General features: G+C 44.8%; 3 protein-coding genes across 3 annotated transcripts; 1 reads left to right on the top strand and 2 right to left on the bottom strand.

Annotated features, from left to right (window-relative positions):
• Positions 1–291: 291 nt before the first annotated feature.
• rfwd3 (ring finger and WD repeat domain 3) lies at positions 292–6,154 on the bottom strand. The gene is made up of 12 exons (XM_068739574.1): positions 5,904–6,154; positions 5,568–5,815; positions 5,402–5,448; positions 4,888–5,085; positions 4,675–4,766; positions 4,388–4,502; positions 3,628–3,862; positions 3,198–3,348; positions 2,767–2,943; positions 2,325–2,539; positions 1,700–1,914; positions 292–990 (listed from the first exon to the last, which is right to left on the bottom strand). The coding sequence occupies exons 1-12, from the start codon at positions 6,152–6,154 to the stop codon at positions 847–849; spliced, it is 2,088 nt and encodes a 695-aa protein (XP_068595675.1). The 3' UTR covers positions 292–846.
• Positions 6,155–7,937: 1,783 nt separating this feature from the next.
• Positions 7,938–13,567, bottom strand: LOC137894217 (mixed lineage kinase domain-like protein). Its single transcript, XM_068739696.1, has 10 exons — positions 13,120–13,567; positions 11,998–12,096; positions 11,211–11,388; positions 10,974–11,074; positions 10,746–10,881; positions 10,376–10,460; positions 10,142–10,284; positions 9,743–9,792; positions 9,009–9,149; positions 7,938–8,430 (listed from the first exon to the last, which is right to left on the bottom strand). The coding sequence occupies exons 1-10, from the start codon at positions 13,565–13,567 to the stop codon at positions 8,381–8,383; spliced, it is 1,431 nt and encodes a 476-aa protein (XP_068595797.1). The 3' UTR covers positions 7,938–8,380.
• Positions 13,568–16,169: 2,602 nt separating this feature from the next.
• LOC137893505 (overexpressed in colon carcinoma 1 protein homolog) lies at positions 16,170–20,540 on the top strand. Its single transcript, XM_068738915.1, has 5 exons — positions 16,170–16,212; positions 17,530–17,554; positions 19,435–19,470; positions 19,795–19,874; positions 20,536–20,540. The coding sequence occupies exons 1-5, from the start codon at positions 16,170–16,172 to the stop codon at positions 20,538–20,540; spliced, it is 189 nt and encodes a 62-aa protein (XP_068595016.1).
• The last annotated feature ends 714 nt before the right edge of the window (positions 20,541–21,254 follow it).

Here is a 21,254-nt window from a genome sequence, read left to right as displayed (position 1 = left end):
AACAAGAACAATTTAGAACCTTTTGATGATCCAGATCACCATGCGGACGGTGTAAATCCAATTAAGAGAGGAATGAGCTGCTTGGAGGTCTGTGCTCAGTGCTTTTCTAGTTGAATTTATAAACCTTGATCTCTGTTGTACTGATTCAAACGTTTTCAGACAAGGCGCCAACCTTAGAAAGTGTTTTGAAGATGCAGGCAAAAGCATGCAAATCTTGGAAGATAATAAATAAATAAATAAAAATTATTCATAATTTTTATTAACTCTGTAGTTATACACAAACAATTGGTAACAAAAATATACATATATACAACTCACTTTGGAAAGAAAACAAGGACATCAAAACAATACTAGAGTCTTTTGGCATTCAGGTTCCGGGTTAAGAGGGGAGTAAAGTTCAAAAAAAAAAAAAATCCTCCACCAACCCGTGAAACTAAAAATGCCAGCTCACTGCTGACGGCCGCCAACGAGACAGGAAGTCATCTTCTAGCGTCTCGGTCAAGCTTCACGTGCGGCTAGCAGCTGAGGCGATGATGGGTACGCAGCGTGCGTTTCGTGTGAACGATTTGGCCTCGTGTAAACAGCCTCATCACCGGGCGCATGATGCAACAGATCGCTGCTGCGTTTATCGGTCCATCTCGTTCTCACGTACTTCATTCATTCCCTGCACAACTCAAAGGTGGCCAGAAGTAGCGACCTTGATGTTCGGTATTGGATAAGATGCAAGTACAACTGATGGCCCTCAGATAGATCACGCCAAGCAGTCGAAGAGAAGTTCAGCAGCATTTGATTTTCTACTCCTCCACGCCGTCACTCTCCAGATGCAAGAAGCGCCGTTCTTCCCATTTACTCCCACTTGTAGAGCTTCAGCATCTTCTCGGTGAGCGAGGCCAGGTAGTGCTCGCCGTTCACTGCGAAAGGACTGATGTCCACCACGGGGAGGTCGGCCGGAAGCTTCTGGAGCAGCGAGCCGCTGCCCGCATCCCACACCTGAAGACGAGGACATACGGAAGAGAAGCGATACAGCAGGAGGAGTGAGACCAACAGGGTCAGAGGAAGACAGAGAAGAGCAAAATGTATGTTATTATCCACAAATATTGCTGCGCAGTAGGGAATGGATAAATCAATGGTTTCCACTTAAAAAAAATAAAAAGTGGAAACCATTGATATTAATATAACTGCATGTAAATGGGCATTTGTCTGGTGCGTAGGAACGGATGAATCCAGTTTAGATTATTTCCTATGGGATATTTACTTTGGGTTTTCAAACAGTATTATGGAACAAATTATATTCAAGAACTGAGGTGCCATTGTATTTTTATTTGCTATTTATTGAGAGAGAGGAATGATGCGGATATATGTTTGCTCCTCATTTATTTTTCAATTGAACCCATCAAATTAGGAAGTCATGAAATATGAAGAAAAAAACAAAGAGTGAAATATTATTTTTACAATGATAAACATTGAATTGGGTCAAATTGGTAACAGGAGGGTTAAAAACGATCATTTTTTTAGGCAGCCTTGAGCTCCTGTTAGTGAGACGAATAAGCAATCCTCCAAAATAATCATCTGATCAAATTGAAATGACGTAATTCTTTATCTAACATTATGATCTTTGAAAGAAAAATACAAAAAGTATGAAGTGGACAAATTAAATCAAGACCCCCCCCCCCCACACACACACACCAACAGGACTGACCATAGTAGAGTTGGAGGCCTCATCTCCAGCACACACCAGCGTCGAGTCTCCAGCCGGACTCCTGAAGACGGCATTCTTGGTGAGCAGCTTGCAGGATGAGCCGGCGTTGAACGTTTGCACCGGAGAACAGGAGCAGCTGGGCAGCTGGCTGGAGTCCTGCTGAGGCGTCCTGTTCAGAGCCATGAGGACGCAGCGCAGAGACGGGTTGCAGCGCCCTGGAGGACAGAGGGCGGGGTGGGGGGGGATTTGTCTTGATTGTTCACTTTCACTCTTCAAAAATCAGTAAATACGACAAACCAACCCTAAAAAAGGAGGGAGTGGCTTACGAGACGCTCCAGTTAATAGAATATGCAGACTGGTGTATAACGCTCACGGAGGACGTTACAGTGCGAGCAGGATGCCGCATGCTCGTCAGAGTGGCAGATCAGATTACTAACACTTGTTTTTTTTTGCCATTTCCTGCGAGTCAGCTTCTCTCAGCGCGATTATTTTCATCGCAGACCTTTGTGGAAACGTCGTCGATGTCCTGCCCAGCTCAACCTCCTGTGTTTTACAAGCGTGGCTGCGTGTTTCAGGATCTACGCTAAAATAATCAACGATAAGACGAGTGGGTACAGGCCCTGACCTGGTCTGTAGGTGACCAGACAGTGCCTGCTGTCCGTCTCCACCTGGATGTCGGTACAGCCGGACGTCTCCAGCGGCAGGACGTGCGGCCTGTACGTGGTCTCGTCGACCTGCTCCCAGAAGCATCCTCCTTCCAGAGAGCCGGCGATCAACCCGCCACAGGGAAAGGAGCTGGACGCCGCCCGCGGGACGTAGCACAAGGATGCAACCGGACACCTGGACACATCACAAGGTCAAAAGGTTAGAGATTTAATGGATTAAAAGCAGGAGGTTTGGGCACTTTCGGCCTCGTGGACATGAATCCAGACAAACTTGACATCCCATCCTTTCACGCTGAAACACTTTCCCAGAATGCTTTCAAAGTGAGCACGCGTGAAAAGACGTGCCTCGCGTGCCTGTTTCTGTGTGTGTGTGTGTGTGTGTGTGTGTGTGTGTGTGTGTACCTGGACCGTAGCGGCTGCAGTTCCCGGACGTGCGTGCTCGTGTCTCTGGTGTCGTAGACGAGCACAGAGCCGTTGCTCAGACCTGCATAGACGTAGTTATTGTTGTCCAAACACCAGCAGCAGCTCCACACCGGTTTACCCGCATTATAGGTCTGGACCACCGTGTTGGTCAGCAGGCTGCGGCGCACAGAGATGCAGTCCATTAACCACACGACATCATCCAGTCACGTCTTGCAGATGGCGATAGCTGTGACGCGGCATCCGAAAGCTACAAACAAGCCTCATATTACAGTGTCTCTCCTCCCGCCCCCTGGGGACGGCCATCCGGTCCCCAAAAGAGGAATCCACGAAACATGTTATTTCTGGAATTTAAATGGGGACTCTGTAGGAACAGAGCCCCCATTTAAATTAACGGGCGTGTTCGTGTGTACCTGGTCAGCTTGATGGTGTTGTCCAGAGCCGCAGACAACAGGAGGCTGTCATTCTGCCTGTTGAAGGACAGACCTCGGATCTGTTTACTGTGGATGGGAACATACTGGCTCGCCTTCATGTTGACAACGCTCACCTTCTTCACCCCGCAACCTGAAAGAAGAGTAAGGCTCATGCATGTCGTTCCTCGTGCAGAAGGGTAGACGCAAGAAAGTTAGCCAAACTAACAAGCTTGAGAATACGTTTAAAATAAAGACGCCAAAGGATTTTAAAGCACGGACGTGCGTCTCCCACATCTCCAGCTGACAATGCAGCAAATTTATAGAATCAGAGACGGGACTCTAGACTAGAGGAACACTGCATTCTGCACTCTGCGATAAGGCGCTGCAAATGCTGCCAGTAGATCAGAAGGAAGAAGGTAAGGCGGCTCACCAGGCACCAAGTTGGAGTGAGAGGACGGCTGAGAGGCCAGCAGGCAGCTCAGAGGCTCGCAGTAGGACAGAACCCTGGAGCCCCCGGCCTGAGACACCATCACCGCCTTAAAAAAACTGTACTGGCAGGTCCTCGAGCCGTCTGCCCTCTGAGACAGGCCGACGAGGAGCGATGGCCGCGCTGACGAGGGAGGAAGTGAACTTCTACCAGCCTGGGCCATTAAATCCCGCAGCTCCTACTCAAACGGGAGCAAAAAGGAGGAGAGAAGGTTGCACTTTAACCCGGCACACTACAGACTCCCCTCCTGAACATAATGCGATAATGTGCAGGGTGTTGGAGATATTATTAAAGCTTTACCATCAGGTGATCAGTAGCTAATAATAATCAATGTACCAAAACATCTCAATATACGACCCAATTTAATGAAGTTGAAATGAAAAATACATTGATTCAAATTGTTAAACATTTTACACGACTTTCAAGTCCCACGTTTCGGAAGCAGTTCACTGATCGAGTTACAGAGTTCAAACACCGACGATTGAAAGCGATTCATTATCCCAACCGCACTTTAAGAACGACATTATTAACATAATTATAATACCGGAAGAATTTCAGCAAGTAGCGAGAAGAGGGAAAATACTTGCTCACCCTCTTCCCTTGTTCGTCCTACTCCCTTTTATTTACACGCACAAAGACGAATTAACCAAATCTAAATCAGAAACGAGGTTAACAGCAGAGGACAAACAGACGTCAGCGCTACCTGCAGCTCTCGTTGTACTTGTCCAAATTTGTTGGTGACGACCTGCAGTTTTAGTTTGCACTCGGCCGACTCCAGTTCCACCTTCCTCCTCAGAGACTGTTCCTGCTCCAGAGACCTGCATACACAGACACACGCAGATTCGTTTTAAATATACACCCCTCCTACATTGAGGGCAATGTTCTATTCATCATCAATCACGTGTGCATCCATTGATGATTTCATCTCCAAATGGACTTAAAGAGGCCGTCAACAGATAACTGGAGGAACTCAACGATGACACAACTCACTTTTTCAAGCTCTCTTGCTCGGAGTTATCAAGCGCTCTCAGCTTCGGCGCGTACAGCAGGATGATGTCTGAACGCTTTGCTTTCTTATTGCACTGAGAGGAAGAAGAACAGAAACAATCATCACCAAGGGCCACGTGTGACAGGATTCGACACCTGTGAGAGAAAAGAACAAGACAGACTGACGGCAGGTTCCTCTTGAAAGATTTTGCCGACCTGAGGACATTTGCCATCCGAACCCTTCGTTTTAAGCCAGTGCTGGATGCAGGTGAAGCCGAAGAGGTGACCGCAGCGCAGGGCGGACAGCCGGTGTTCGCCAGCAGTCGTCCACGGCTCAAAGCAGATGGTGCAGTTTTCTCCTTCACCCTCCTTACCGCTCGACGACTGGCCAGAGATCAGCGCCTTCGGGACTGGCTAGAGGCAGACACAAAGTGGAATCAAACGACGGGAGCTCTGAAGCCTCACGCGCTACAGATCCAAAATGGCGTCTGTGCCAGACATAAACCTAAACTACTTTAACCGTCCAACAACCCGGTCACCTCGCTGAATTATTTTAGAAAGATAATATCAGGAAGCCGTCTTCATTTTCTAGCATTAATTAACAGTCATGGCTAACAATATTTATTTACCACCTAGCAAAGCCTGTTCTCTGCCTAAAACCAACACAAGTCTGATAACTGGCATTAATCAGGAGCATGGCCGAAAGAAATTTAAGTGTTACCTGAATCACCCGATTCTGAGCTTCTATTCTGACACCATCTGCAGCAGAACTGGAGCCTGAACACACACAGAAAATAAAAAACACAAATCTCAATGGACACTCGTCAAGCGACAGATTGTTCGGTGAAAACCAGCCAACAACATAAAAATAGAAAGCATGTGCTGGTCAGACTCACCGCTTGGACCAACTTCCTGTGGTTGTGCGTGTTGGCTGGAGGTGTTGGAGCGAGGACTAGCCGGCCGCACGGCGTCCGAGGGGGGCGGCGGGCCGTCTCCGTTCCCCTCCTCGTCGGACTCACTGGACTCGGTGGTGCTGCCAAAATCGGGATCAGCCACGTTGGCAGCCGGTGCGCGGAGCAAGAAGTATGGAAACCCTGTGGAGGGCGCCGCAGTCTGGCTGGGGTAGTGCACTCTGGGACCCTGCCTGGAGAAGCACAGAGGTCTAATGACTGAAGCCCGGAGCAGAAAACGTAAAGGATGAAGCAAAGCCGTTATAAATTAGTCCCGGGTACCGGAGTCTCCTCTGCATGGGCGCCGCAGAAGGTGAGCCTACAGAGCTGTCCACCGCTCTCCGGCTGTAAGCCCAAGTTGAAGGAAGCCGGGGTGGCACGCGAGCTGGCACCCGTCCTCCATTGTGATCTTCGTCGTCCTCGTCCACCTCAGTGCTGCTGCCAGAGTCCACAGCTGCAGCAGCAGCAACAACTGGCTGTCCACTACGTCTCACGTGCACGTCCATCAGGGATTCCACTTCCATGGCCTCCATCTGCACAGAGGCAGACTGGGAAAAAATAAGGGACGATTTGTATGTTTAGACTCTTTTTAATAACTAAAATAATCACAGTCAAGTGGTTATGGAACTATTTTGACAAGGTTACAGATTTCAAATGAATTCCCTGTTCTTTCTGTACCATTTGAAACACACCAACAGATGTAATACCTGCAGGGGAAAGCAGGAAATTTACCAGGGATAAATAGTCCCATAATGATCCTGTTTGTGTATAACGCCTTTGTTACCAAGGTTACAGTGCGTTTCACAAGAGCAAACTAGCCTTTGTAAAAATGGGTTAAAAGTAGGATCCACAGGTTTGATTGAATTTTAATCTGAGAAAGAAACCCGAGAAAAGATGTATTTAAATTTAGCAAATGATTTCATTGTAATTATTTTTAACAAACTATTATCCTGATTATAATACACAAACTCTTCTTTCATCCTCAATGTAATTCAAAGCTGCAGGAGAATCACAGCAGCGATTAAATACTCGTTTATTGTGAAGTTGTTCATGTGAAGGGTTCAAATATTCCTTGTTTGTGTAAATGCTCAAGAGTTGGCATGTAAATTACAGCACATTTGTATGTAATAAAACTCAGTTAAAATGTTTATGTGGGATTTTATGAACCAAAGTGTTCAATCATATAAAATAACACTAAAAATGGATTCATTCACACATTTCCGAGAACGATTCATGAATGGGAGCAAAGCGGAAATCCAGTCGGCACAGCGACAACAAACCCGCAACAAGTCGATACATTTTGTTTTCTTTTTGGCGCGGCACTTCCGCACGACACATTTCCTGTATGGGTCACGTGGGTTTCTGTTAAAGCGATACGCACCAATCCGGGGTTCCACGCATGCGCACTCGACACGGTGCTGACGCGCCAGTGTTGTTCTTCCCATCCCTAATTTACAGTACAACTGGATAAGCACGTTTTATCGCAGATTAATGTATCCGTTTATCAAACTGTCGTTAAAGTATTTTGCATTTCGGGTTTTTTAAATGATGGTTAATGCCTTGCGTTGTGTTCGCCGAGAGAAAGGTGCTTGGGCTTAAGCACCTAACGAGAGACCGAGGCTGCCGAGGCCTCCGAAACAAAACTAAACTAAACCAAACAATTGGCAACTCATTTTAATCCGTTTGAACTTACATGAACCCGATTTTGAAGTAACTGCGTGCTGAATACTCAATTCTACTAAACGAGAAAGAGATCAAGGATCACTGCCTGTTCTGAGACTGAACCGCGGACCTTCAGGCTACAATTAGCTAGCAGACGAGAGTGTTGTGATCCTGCGTCGATGTTGCTATTGGGCGCTCGTTATAATCAAGCGACTTCTAACGAGCGATTGCTGCCACCAGTTGTTGTGTTGTTGATGTGGAAACACTAGATGCGTGTAGTTGTTTAGTTTGTTTAGCGGTGCTAGCTTGTTGCTAACTCGGTCGTGTTAAAGTAGCAGCAGCACAGAGAGGAGCAGACACGTACCTGAAAGGAAGTAAAAGTTTAGCAGCTGCCGCCCCCGCTCTGTCGCAACAGCATGGCTCCCAATAAATCGATTAGAAATACTCGATCATTACGGGCTAACGGGTAAGGGATCGAATCTCCCGGCGCGTCCTCACTCTGCACGCCCCATCCTGCTGTGACGTCACCGTCAAAGATCGTTTGCTGAAAGGATGAATCAAACAGATCAAATACTGTCCAGTTGCAAGGAATGACTTTTATACAATGAACTACGATCAAAAAAACAATCCACACTTTGTGTTTATTTATTCCGTTTTTTTTTTTATTGACATGCTGTTGTTGTTTTTCTTGTAATTTCCTCCTCCTCTGTGGGCACCATTTCATCATTTCTAACAAGTAAACAAACAAACAAAACATTGTCTTATTAGTCTTCATGCAGAATATTTGAGTATTTAAGCGCCGCTCATGTTAAATCAATCATCGCTTTTATGGTAATCACATGAAACACAAGCAGAGAAAAACAAAATGTACTGTATTAAAATAAAATATTGACAAAACAAATGTCTGCCCCTTCACACCCCTGGAAATAGGTCTGTGGTTTGAACAATATGTCACTCATCCAAAGTTACAATAAACTGTAGGAACACAAATGTTTTTCGAATGTTAGAATCATAACAGAATTGATTTCACGGTTGTATTTCCCGTCCTGAAGATGAGCAGCAATGCTGCTGACGGAGCTGCAGATGGATGAAGAGTTTTATTCCCCCTCTAGCTGTGCCACCACGCTGCCCAATTTATCCATCAATACTGTAGAAAAGAAAGTCAAAATAGGAATTAATAATCGTTCATATCTACTACGTCGCCATAGCAAATCGACCTTCTCCACTTCACCCTTTCCTTTGCATAATAATTGTTAATATTACTTGCACTATTTTGCATAATTGTTATTTGCATGATTGTTATTACTCTTGGATGTGATTGAAGAAAGCAGATAGATAGAGAGCGTGCACCGTGGCAGCTGGTCTGAATAAACTGAGCTGCAAGTCTTTAAGATGGAGCAACACTATAATTTATCTAATCTGTTTGCGTTTTCTTTGTGTCAATTAATCACTGGGATATTTACAAGTCTGACGGTCTTTATTAACAGTGGCTGATTCAACATATAAATGAATGACATTCAAATCGGCTAATTAGCATCCTGCACTATAAACAGACTTTTAAATGAATTTCGGTTACTGGCAGACTCTGTTTTCTGCCCACATAAAGAGCAACTGTCTACATAAAGATTTTCATATTCAAAACCGTTCACTTATTTGTACGTCGGTGCATCAGATAGAGTGAGTAAATGCCACCTAACCAAAGCTTGAGTAGTGATTGGGATTTACCTCCAGCAGATGGTCTCTGGAAGCTCTCATAGGCCCGACAGGAATTGATCAAATGTGCCAGTGGTTTAGGACAATCGTCAGGGAGCGGCTCCTGAAATTTCTCTTTGCAGACTTTCTGATAGATATCGTGATTCGACCAGCCTGGAACCGAAAGGAGAGAACTTTGACAACAGAACTATAATGCTTACCGGTAGTTGTATTTTTTTAGCCACGCAGGCTGGCTCCAGAGATGGCTGGGTTTGTTTGCCCACGTGAGCAAAGTACTACATCCTTCCTAACTAACCAAGCGGGGCAGTCCAAGTCTAATGTCTCTCCACTGATGTGCATGTCTTGTGTGTGTATATCTATATGCAAGAGCATATTTCATGCTTATACAACAATTGTGTCATAGAAAAAAAACAGAGTTTTCCCAAGTAAGGTTCCTAAATATAAGAAACAGAATACAGTACTTCATTGCTTTTAGCACAGTTGCCAATTTGACAAATTAAATAATTAATTTAAGCCTTTTTTTAACCTGTTTCTCATTTTTAAACTTGTTTTGGAAGCGTTTTTGGGCTGTAAATGGTGGGTTTTTCTTTTAGTTTGTTTTTACCTCCGTGGCAGCCATGCCACCCCCACAAAAAAAAATCACCTGTGTAAAATTCTGTCACTTAGTTGGGACCAGGTTACGAGATTTCATGCTCAGCACAGACACAGGCCTGGATGTTACCTGCTGTGTTTTTCCACATACACACCTTCAAAAGGTTTCTTACGGGTCGCAATTTCCCACAGGACAATCCCAAAGCTGAAAGACAACATTTAAGATATGGGTTAGTGAGAAATATTATCATTGACTTCATTAATTATTCCTCTGTTCAAAAGAGAGTTTCACAGCGCAGAACGACGGATGGAGAGAGTTGGGATGTGGAAGTTTGGAGGCTCCAGGGAACCAACACGGACAGAATAAACTGGACCTCGTGTCCCTAACAAAATGTTTGTGATGAACAATTATTTCGCCTTTTGACTCAAACGATAATGATTAACCCCCGCCCTGCTGATAAGGGATCTCCAATCAATTAAATAAACCATTAGAGATAACTTTGGAACGTTTTTCCAAAATGCATGTGTTGAATAAACCATGGAAGGTGTCTGACCTGTACATCTCACACTCTTTGTTATAGACATGGTTGATGCAGTTGAGCATCTGAGGCGGGGCGTAGCACAGGGACCTGATCCCCTTGTTCTCTCCTGCCTTTTTCAGCGACGTCTCAGTTTTTGCCAGCTCAAAGCCTCCCAGCTGGAAAGAGAAAAAAACACAAGCCTCTCATTTTCACCCACCCTTTACCATCCGATCAGCAAGCCCGCGGCATGCACTGAGCAACGGGCACCTTGACTGTGTAACCTTTAGCCACAAGGAACTTGCTGCTGCTGATGCATCCGTGAACCTTGGATTTTTTTTCTGTGTTGTGTAGCCTAAAGGACAAAAGAGATTATTATGATCGTAGCACCGTACCATCGCAAAAAATATATAAATCATTTAATTTCTGCCGTCTGGTTAACACTTGATCCTGATAACACGATAGGATTTTTATCTATATTGTCCATTCCTAAAAAATCACATGCTCAGTAGTGAGCAATCGTGCACAGCGATATATGAAATAAACTCACACCTCCTTTCTTCATTGTGTTTCTTCATTTCTTACAAACCATTTCATTGTGTCAATGGATCAAACAGATGATTGATCCTTGCAGACTGACCGGTAGAGTCCTTTTGCTGCGTCCAGACACATGCAAGCTTTCCTGGTCCAGGACAGCGTGCAGGACGAGTCCAGGACCTGGCGGAGACTGCCCTTCTCACAGTACTCCATGATGATGAGGAACTGAGGGCTGGATCCTGCAGGTGGTAAAAACATCCCAACATCACTGTATAACGTTTTAGACGCCACATGCGTGATATTTTGTGATTACACGCCGCAGTTTGCTAACCGTCCTCATCATGAATGCAGATGCCAAACATTCGCAGGATGTTGGGTGACTCAAAATGCTTCATGGTGTGAACTTCTTTATCGAACACAGACCGCACCTCCCTAGTAAGGTTATGAAAAAAAATAGTTCACTTCAGAAAATATTACCGGCTTTATACGTAACAATGGCGGTAGAGGCGTACATTGTGATCTATTTTAATCCAGTATAATGAGTTAATCCGTGAAATGTGAGTCAGACCTCGCGGTGGTGTTCATGGGGTCGATGTATCTCTTGATGGCCACCTGGAATCCATGGTACTGGCCTCTGTATACCTCCGAGGTCGACGTGGTCATGAAGGCGACTTTGGGATATTCATACTTGAGCTCAACCGGTTTGATCATCCGGATGACTTCATCAGAGATGCTGGGTTTATTCACTGTAAAAACACATGGTGACAAATTGGGTAGTAAAAGAGAGAAAAAAAAATCCAAACTCACATTGTATTTTAATTCACTGGCATTAAAATATAAATTATGAGAGATAGATGCTTATTATTCATTGGCTGCTTTTACAGTGAGGTTGCAAGTCAAACAAGCATTAGCTTAATGTTGCAGCACTCTAATGTTTTTTCTTTGCACGTTGCAGAACGTGCCCCCCCCCAGCAGATATTTCTGAGGGGGGGAAGAGCTCAGAATAACTGGCAGTTTTATGACATCAAATTGACGTTTAAATGACGGATATAGCCATGCTTAATAATCTCTCAAAATTACACTTCCCTCTCAAGGATATTAAATCAACCACCACCACCCCTCCCCAATAGAAGGAATAAACTGTTGGAATGACTTTAGCTCTGAGGGGGAAGAGTGTTTTTAGACTAAAGTAAAAATGTAATGCTTAATATATACAGTAGATTATATATAATAAATGTAGTTGCGATTTAACATTTAAATCGCGACTAGTCCCCTATAGCCATATGAAAAGTCTGTGTTATACAGATCTTTCTGTCCAGATTGGCTGAGAAAAACACACGCACTGATAAACTCACTGTTCTCTACAATTTTTCCCACGTTGATTTTGAGAGCCTCGAATTCCGTCAGCATGGCCTGTGCTTTCTCCTCATGGTTCTTCAGGTGTTCCAGGAGCACTGTGGAGAAAGCAAACACTGATGACACAAGACCCCGAATCTCAGCCAACCTCTCTGTCAATCGCACGCATTTCACTGTAATCAGGTTTAGTTAGTCATGCAAAATCTGACTGGAACTAAACTTAACTTAATTAGAAAAGCACTCAGAGAGCACTGGCCTCCACCAAGCAGCTCATTACCCTCTCAATTAGATTTACACCGTCCACATGGGGATCTGGATCATCTTCAAAAGGTTCTACATTGTTCTTTGTATCTTTATACACCAACCATGAAAAGTAAAAGTGAATCGGAGTTTATGTGTTTTTTTTTCAGCGCCTGAAACCCAACAAAAATCTGTCTCTCGGTTGTCCAGCGTTGATTTTATTAATGCATTTCCCTTTTTAATCATATTGAAAAGGTGTAAATAAAAAAAAGCAAAAACCCCATAACACCAGGCAGTGGTTTGTAGATGACTATTTTGAAGTGAAAACATTTTTTTTGGGATGTGACAATGTTTGCATTTGATGGGAAAGCTCGGGAGGCAAACCTGTCTGCAATGATTTGCAACCGAAAATGCATTCAAAAGGGAAATGAAAATGCTGCGTGGACAAATGAGACACTACATTTAGTTCCTCACTGGAGGAAAGTCCAAACTCTGACGTGTGGTTAGATTTAGGCAATAAAATGCTAAAAATTAGATTCACATACTGGTAAGCAAGAAGATGGGAATTCTATCCGCTATCTTTATTAATTTATACTTCATTGTCTACTTTTCTCTGAGGACATAATTTACATAAAGAACATTCTACCTTAATGCAGAAGACTTAAATGGATAGCTAACTTGACCCATAACCTCGTGATAAAAATGTGTCCAGATACATAAATGAAGGGAGAAGTCGAGCCATTTTCTTCCTGTACATTTCACCACTCTTCTATGAAGCCAGTGACCGCTGCTGACCATTTGAGAGAATGCATGTTTGACCAAGCAGGTTTCTATTGATGTATCCTAATATACACTATAAACTGAGAATTGGCATCCCTCACAGTTTTTCAGCTCTGTGTCATCATCCTTCCTGTCCACCTCGTCCTCCCTCTCTCTGGAATGCAGTTCGAACACCTGGTAGAGCATGTTCCCTTGCTGCACCTGCATAGACCCAGACAGGACCTGGAAGGCATCGTTGAGACGTTCATTGATGCTGCTGAACTTGTCTCCGTGGTTGCTGGATTTCAAGACTCGCTCCAACCAGTTGGCCAGGGTGAATTTAGCAATGAACACTTGCGCTGACTTCAGGGTGATGCACAGCTCCTTGAGCGCTCTCTCGACGTCTGCAGACGTTTGCCCCAGAGCCCTCTGTTTGATGGACCTCACGAGGTCATCCAGGGCTCTGACGCGTTGGGAAACACGCAGACAGCGATTCTTATTGGCTTTCACCTTCTCCACCAGAGTGTAGATCTCTGAGGCGATGAAGAGGATGGGGTCTATGACGTCCATGAGAGGCTGGAGACAGAGAAAAGAAGTTACGGTTACAGAGGGTACAAAATGAAAGGCATTTCAATGCAACCAAGCATGTTCTCTTCTTCCTCTTCCTCTCCAATATAAATAGGTCTGTACTGAACTGAGCAGACATGGATGAATCACAGTGACGGCGCTCAGGTGAACTGAAGTGACATTTTATGTTTTCCACGGGAGTGTCTCTCTAAGTCCAATCCAGGAGGCCCGTAACGCCGAACCGGGCTTTTGGCTGAGCGAAGACATAATTCATCCATTTATAATTAATTCTGACAGGGTGACATATTGCTGAGTCACAGCTCATCAATTACATGCGATTAGACCTGCTGACCTTGCCCTGTTTTCCACCAGCCCGCCCAAAGTTTGGAAGTTATGCCACACAGGTAACCTTACACATGTCACTATGAAAAAAACCATAATAAATGCACCAAGTTCAGAATCCTCAAATGCATAAAGTAAAATCATTTGAATATTTTACAATTCATTTTATCAATAACATTTAATCATTGCTGGAGTAATTTCAATTAAGACTATGATGGCCAGCGTCTGATGATCTGACGTGGCATGGCATCATGGGAAATCTTCTTTGGGTGTTTCCCCTTTAACGGACGTTAAAACGATTTTTTTTCAAATAATGCTGAAGAAAAATGAATTAAGGAAATGATCCGCCTAATTTACCCGATGATGATGAAAAAATATCAGGGGATTACTGAAGTTATTAGAAATCGATCCGGCGGGGATCTTGCATGCGTTAACCAAATGTCATCATAATCCGATAGCTGCTCCGATATTTTAATCACAGTCACGGATGTGAATCTCTTTCTGGTGCCGGGAGATCCTCAACAATTTCTCCTCACAGTGCCAGTAAAGTCTGAAGCTCATAGTCTACCTTCTCTCCAGATAGCCATTCATTCACAACACCAGGTGAATTCCACCTTGAGATCCACAGTTAATGGAGCGTGCCCTGACAGGTATGAGTTTAAGGATGACACCCTCTGTTGTGCTGGGGGAGTGGGAGCCTGGGAGGGACATAATACATCCATGTCTACGTCTTTGTGTTAACAAGTCCAACGGTAACGGATCATAACCTCGGGAGGATTCAAGTAAAACTGTCGTCACAATAAGACTACTGTACAGAAATGAGTCACAACTGCTCAACAGAATGAGCTTGCAGCAATATCTCTGATATTCAAAGACAGAAACATGGTCTACCTGTGAGGGGCTGCCGGCGAACGCCTCCTGTCTTTTCTGGGCTATCTGTCGGTTTAGAAAATGAAACGGCTCAGTGGCTGCCAGCTCCTCCCTTCAAGTCTCACTTCCTTTTCCTCTTTGAAAGCTGCAGTTCCCCCCCTGTTTGGTGTTCATGTTTTGCCCTGACACGTCCAGGATTTATTTATCCTGTACTTGAAGCAGAGCCAATAACTGAGTGATGTTATTCATTTTAACCTCAGGTTATAACTAATGTAAAGACGTGAAGCCAACATGAAAAGCACAAAGGTTAGACTGAAGTTCAAAACATGAATCTAATCTGGTTGTTCAATCTTACGTCCACCTGATGGCGCTAAGAGTCCAAAGTCAAGTCAACAGTCAGACTATTGCATCGTCAAGCATCTAATTGATTGATATGTGTTCATTATTGCTTAATTACTTGGATTGTGGGCCTGATAAAGATCAATAATGCAAGAATAAGTTTCAGAAGAATGTCTTTCATTCAACTTTTTTTTTTCTTTTGAATAAATAATATGCAGCCAGATGAAGAAATGGATTTCTATGGAGACAACAGGATTAGTGACACGATGAACACGAAATCATCTTTATTTGATCTGTGTGGCGGAATGTGTCACTAAAAGCTGAAACTACCACCATCGCGTCATGATGACACCGCAGGGGGGGGGGGGGGGGGGGGGAGAACAAGCATTAGTTTTGCCGATTGTCAATGCAGCACGTTGTGCCCTGTGAACTCCCGTGACCTCAGCATGACCCGCGTGATTTCATCAGAAGGTCTTCAGCGTCTTCCTCACCGCTGCTTGTCTGTGATCCAATCTCTACACGATGCCCTCGATGTTACGGCACACGAACACGATCAGACGTTTCCACGCGGAGTCACGCGGCCAGCGATGAATCGATGCCCCTTAAATGCATTTTTTCCCCCACCTTTATCGGCAAAAAGAAGATCCCCATTGGCTGGATCTCACCCCACCCTCCGCCTCCTTTCCTCTGGTTTCCCGGGCAACCATGTCAGGGTGGAAGAAAAGAGCAAATCATGTGAGGGCACAGCATCTCTCTCCCCTCGCTCTCCGAGTGTATATATGTGTGTGTAAAAGCCTCTCTCTCTCACTCTCTCTCTCTCCATGCTTTCACTTCGTTCTCATCTCTCCATCGGGCTGCAGAGAGGAGCGAATCCGACTAGGGGCGCACGCCTGGAGGAGACCCCCAGCGGGAGACGTTTCTTTGACCTTCGCTCTTTGTCATCTCCCCCTCACTTTAACCCCCTTTGCCGATGTGATTTGGGTCTCCCCCCTTCTCCTCCTTCTTCTCCGTAGACGTCTTCACGCTGCTTGGACGGTGGCTTCATCGATGCAAAATGGGTTGTGGCAATTCCTCAGCCACCAGCACCTCAGGAGGGGGTGAGGGCTTTATTTTCTGCTTTTACGTGCTTGTGCATCGGTCTGTGTGTGTGTGTGTGTGTGTGTGTGTAGGTGAGGGTGTGTGTCAGTGTGTGTGTGAGTGGCAACACTGTGTCTTTATTTCACTCCTCATAAATACATTTGTCCTCATCGTATAGTTGTTTGTTTGGCTATAGAAGTAAACACATATACAATGCGCCAGGCAGCGCAGTGTCCTCCGGGGTGTACTGTTGTGGTAAGGACATCGACACAGATAGTGTAATTACAACGTCTACATTCATACAAGAGGGAGACCCCCCCCCCACAACTCTAACAGCTCATTCTGCCTGATCAATATGTGTTTTTCACTCAAACTGAAGTCCTAATTAGATTGAAGTGTCTGCAGGATTACCTCACCACTGGAGGACATTAAAGCGGCATCGTATGCGCTTCTGTAAAGGTGTGTGTGTGTGTGCCAGGGACCCGGACCGAGTGCTGTCGTCTGCACGCAGCCCTTCTTTGCAGTCTCAGTTTGTTGCATGACTTGTTGTCTGTCCAGGAAGGAGACCGACTATGTTTCCGTGCAGCTTTCTTCTCCTTCTTCAGAGGCCGAAGTCAAACGCGAGCAACGTCCTGTCATCTTGACGGACGTGGACTCGTGGCTGTGCTTTTGTCCTCGTCAGAGTTGTTTATCTAAAATGCTGGTATAATGTGAAATTGGGGTGTGTTCCCAAACTCATGTGACCACCTCTAGGTCACATTGCTCATCCATCGTTTCATGCATCCAGATGTGCACCCTTGGATCTGAAAGAGCTTTTGTCAGGATACTGAATAGGCCTCTGTGTCTTCATATTTTCAAGGCCCATTTCTGCGGTGCTGAAGTATAATGTGGAATGGGAAAATAAAGTGAGACTTTTCCTCCTTGCTATTCGCGCTGCGTGATATTTTAGGTCCAAGCAGGAAGTCAGATTATCCTTCTACCAAATGATCTCATTCCAACTCAAATGGAACTGTGCGGCCCAATCTCAAAAAAAGCACAAAAGACAAAAGTTAGTCTTTGGTGGATTTAAATTCAGCCTTATTACATCCTCATCTTGTGAGGGAGGTTTTTTTGGGCTTGCTGAGCAATTGCAGAATGATTCCTGTATCGCCTCGAGGGTTAGCCATTCAAGTAATTGACAGGGAAGACTGGAGCGCAAAGATGCAGCAAGATGCATCTGTAAGATAATAAGAGGTGTGTTGGACTGTTTATAGAGTGTCTCCACATCCCGTGAGAGCGGAATGATGAGAGTGATATAAAGATCAAATCAATCTTGTCTTTTTCTGATTTTTTTTCAGGGCCAGCGGAAATCTCCAAAGATGTGTAAGTACATCCTTCATTTTCTAACCACCAATCAAAACCCTTTGATGCCAGCGTTCAAGCTGCGTGGCCCTAAAGTTACTCACACGACTCGAACATAATATCAATATCTCAGTTGATAATTCACCGATATTTATGGAATTTGACACTGTCATGTAAGGCGGGGGCCTCTATCTCAGCACCGAATTTCATCTGGATCGGATCCAGAATGGAGTCAGTAAAAAATATTTAATTTTAACATTGAAAACTCAATCGTTGGATTCAAAAATCTGTTAAAAATGCAGACAACTCTGATTCACTTTGACTTTTAATGGTTGGTGTAATAAAGGTACCAAGAACAATTTAGAACCTTTTGGTGATGATCCAGATTCCCATGTGGTGTAAATCCAGTTAGGAGGGGAATGAGCTGCTTGGCGGAGGTCTGCGTTCTCTGACAGCTTCTCTATTCTGCTACTGTGACGTAACTTGATTAATAAAGTTATTTAATCTTTCCCCTAGCTGTTTTGGTGCCTGAACTTATAAAAGCGGGGCTGTTTCCTGCATTAATAACTGAAGTCACAGTATATGCCAATGTCAGATATTTGTCAGCAGACTTTATCTTGAAACTCTTCCCTCTTTCTTGACAAACCTGACTTTGGAGCCTGAACGCTCCGATCCGACCGCAGCGTGATGGTCGAGAGCATATTGGAAAAACACAGACAAAAGAGCGCAACAGAAAACAACAACGTGAAGCCGAGCTGCACCCCACTGAGTCCTCGCATCGCTTTCTCTCTCAGAAATAGCTTCTCCTGGCTTTCGAAAAACACATTGATTCAGATTTACCATGTTTCCTGTGACGTTTCGCACAGAGGACAGGTTGTCCTTTACCGGCATTTATCAAAGCACTTCCTGGAATTACTGTGTGTGTGTGTGTGTGTGTGTGAGTGTGTGTGCGTGTGTGTGTGTGTGTGTTTGTTTGTGTATGTCTTCTTGATAGCAATTTAAGCCAGCAGCACCAGACCCATGAGAGCTGACGGCAGCACGCCACTGACTCATCAATGCTAGTCATAGCTTCCTAGGACTGCACTACACAGCGAAATATCATGCATGCACACACACACACACACACACACACACACAAACAACCCACACACACACACAGAGGTTCGTCATCAAATCCTAACCCTGACCCTATTTTTTTGACAACATCTAAAAGCTTGTCTTCACCTCACTTTCCATGCCCCTCCTCACTAAGTGCACGTGCAAAAGTCCTTTTATGTTAATTGACAAACAGACTTGCATAATTTCTACACCAACTCTCAAAGTGGTCAGACATTCAACCAATCCAATGGCTGCTAGGGTTCTGCATTCAGCCGTTCACCCAGGTCCTCGACCACAAATGGAACATCGGGAGCAGTTACGAGTTCAGTATATTGCCCAACATGTGCCTGCATGCTGGCTCGGAGGCAGACCCACAATCGCTGCCCATTCTGCCTTCTTATCTTTCCCACCAAACAGCGCAGTGGAATAATAGCAGCTTTGATAAGGCTTTTGTGCAAAAAAAAGGGGCTGCACATACACACGAGCAGAGCTCGTCAGTGTATGCTAAACAACAAAACGAATGCAATGAGACTTCCTCTCAGCGCTGGAGAAGAATCGCACGGTGAATCGGGGAGCGCAGCCTGTTGTTAAGCATCAGGAACAATCCACCACTGACAAAAGAAAGGAGCACAATGGGAGCTGCCCGTCGAGGCGCTTTGTCCCATTTCCTGACACGTAACACGACAATCGGAACCTCCGGAGGGAATCATCCCTGCGGCCCTCCTGCGGTTACCGAGCAGGACTTTGTTTTTTATTGTCTGTGTAACTTAAGAACTGATCTGAACTCTGTTTCTCTCAATCAGGACAGAAGATCCTTCGGTAGAAGATGAGAAAAGGAGGTAATGTCCAAGTTTGGTTTTCTGCTTCTATTGGATTCTGGATCATCAATCATCATCAAAACCTTGATAGCCCTCCACCTTCTTGTTATTCCCACCTTTTCCAAAATAGTGTGGTTTCATTTTGATGCATATTCCACCGTTTCAGCAAGTTAAGAATTTATAGGAAGTGCTCGAGATGTATGGATCTTGCATATACAGTATATATATATATATATATATATATATATATATAGTTAGTTAGGGGTCCAAAAAGCACGACATAAGTCAAAAAATGAGTCAGCTCTTTTCTTTGGACCATCACACACCGTCCTCCTCTCCTCTCAGGAATTATGGCGGCGTCTATGTGGGTCTGCCTGCAGACCTCACCGCCGTGGCTGCCAGTCAGTCCAAGTCCACGCGAAAAGGTAAAAGCATGCGCCCCCGCACCCTTGTAAATGAGCATCAATTTGTAAATCAAGGACGGTGTTAAACGGCAGGCTAGGCAAATAACATACTTCCAATTAGCATCTGGTTGTGAAGCAGCTCGGGGAGAAGAAGAGAGACGAAATCACCGTCTCGTAAAAACCACCTGGTGGCCTGAAGCGTTTTCTGCTTGCATTTAGCTTATTTTTCTTAACTGAATCTTAGTGAGAAAATTCCCCGTTGTTCCGAGCTGTGATGAAACATCTGGTTCACGACAATTATTCTAACCATTCTAAAGCACAGTATCACCAGGACGAGAACTCAATTAAAAATAAATAAACAAGCCTTACACACCGCATTGTGTAGCTGTGTTTCTGACTGAACCAAGATGTTGTGACCGGCATGAGGCCGTCATGGTCGTCTCCCCGCCGTGGTCGTCCCTGTGCTCCTCCGTGTTTCATATAATAACACATTGATCTGTTTCTGTATCTTGGACTGGACTGGACTGTTGGGTGGTGTGTGTGTGTGCGTGTGTGTAGGTGTGTATGTGTGTGTGTGTGTGTGGAAGCTGTTCAATTAATGGCTTTACATTGAAAGACAAAAAAAAAAAGAATAAAAGAGAGGGTTTATTTTAAATGATCCTGTCTTTCCTTGCTTTTGCAGACTAGCAGCTCCAGGAGGCAACAGGACGCATCAGGTACTCAAACCAAACAACCTTTAATAGCGCCTGACAAATAGTTTGTTAAAGTGAATGTTAAAGTGACTCGTCTTTTGTTTCAACAGGATCCCCCCCATTCATTCATACAACTAGAGAGACTCATATTAGATGTGTGCACGTACACACACACACACACACACACACAGACTGAAAAGCCTCAGGCTTTGACTCTCAGCCGGATGTGGACTCAGCTTGCAGTGACTCAGAGGGTTCTGCCTCACGGAGTCACGGCGGGGACACCGACACAAGGATGCACGGCACCACAAAGCGACGGGGCGGTGGGGGGTGGGGGGGGGGGGCAACCACCTACCTAACTGACTGTCTGGGACTCACACACATTCCTAACAGGCCCTCTGGAATAATCATCGCTGCATTGCATCTGAGACGACATCTGTGATTCACAATGTGGCAGAGTGAGGGAGACAGAAAGAAATCTGAATTTCATAGAAAGTAGCAAAAACATTGCAGCTAATTGTTCACAGGAAGTCTCGCATTCCCCGGACAACAAAGATTGCAAATCAGGGAGCAACGGATTTCAACATCCAACACAAGAATGAGTTCTGACGCGAGTGTCTTACTGCCACTAGTGCATCAACCAGGTCGTACCTGGTGTCGTCACTTTGCTGCTGCCCCAGACTGATGATGTCAAATCAGCATCTGACTC

This window comes from Brachionichthys hirsutus, chromosome 5 (assembly GCF_040956055.1).
Source record: "Brachionichthys hirsutus isolate HB-005 chromosome 5, CSIRO-AGI_Bhir_v1, whole genome shotgun sequence".
In the NCBI taxonomy this organism is placed as follows: Eukaryota; Metazoa; Chordata; class Actinopteri; order Lophiiformes; family Brachionichthyidae; genus Brachionichthys; species Brachionichthys hirsutus.
The sequence above is the reverse complement of the archived record's forward strand: the minus strand, read 5'-3'. Positions and strand labels throughout refer to the sequence as shown.

Coding starts and splice junctions, on each gene's coding strand:
- rfwd3 (XM_068739574.1), bottom strand. CDS start 6,154: ATGGAGGCCATGGAAGTGGAATCCCTGATGGACGTGCACGTGAGACGT. Junction 4,767..4,887: donor CGGATGGCAAATGTCCTCAG/GTCGGCAAAATC, acceptor TCTTCCTCTCAG/TGCAATAAGAAAGCAAAGCG. Junction 2,944..3,197: donor AACACCATCAAGCTGACCAG/GTACACACGAAC, acceptor TGTGCGCCGCAG/CCTGCTGACCAACACGGTGG.
- LOC137894217 (XM_068739696.1), bottom strand. CDS start 13,567: ATGGACGTCATAGACCCCATCCTCTTCATCGCCTCAGAGATCTACACT. Junction 11,389..11,997: donor GGGAAAAATTGTAGAGAACA/GTGAGTTTATCA, acceptor GTGTTTTTACAG/TGAATAAACCCAGCATCTCT. Junction 9,150..9,742: donor CCGTAAGAAACCTTTTGAAG/GTGTGTATGTGG, acceptor TTTCGGTTCCAG/GCTGGTCGAATCACGATATC.
- LOC137893505 (XM_068738915.1), top strand. CDS start 16,170: ATGGGTTGTGGCAATTCCTCAGCCACCAGCACCTCAGGAGGGG. Junction 16,213..17,529: donor CACCAGCACCTCAGGAGGGG/GTGAGGGCTTTA, acceptor ATTTTTTTTCAG/GGCCAGCGGAAATCTCCAAA. Junction 19,471..19,794: donor GTAGAAGATGAGAAAAGGAG/GTAATGTCCAAG, acceptor CTCTCCTCTCAG/GAATTATGGCGGCGTCTATG.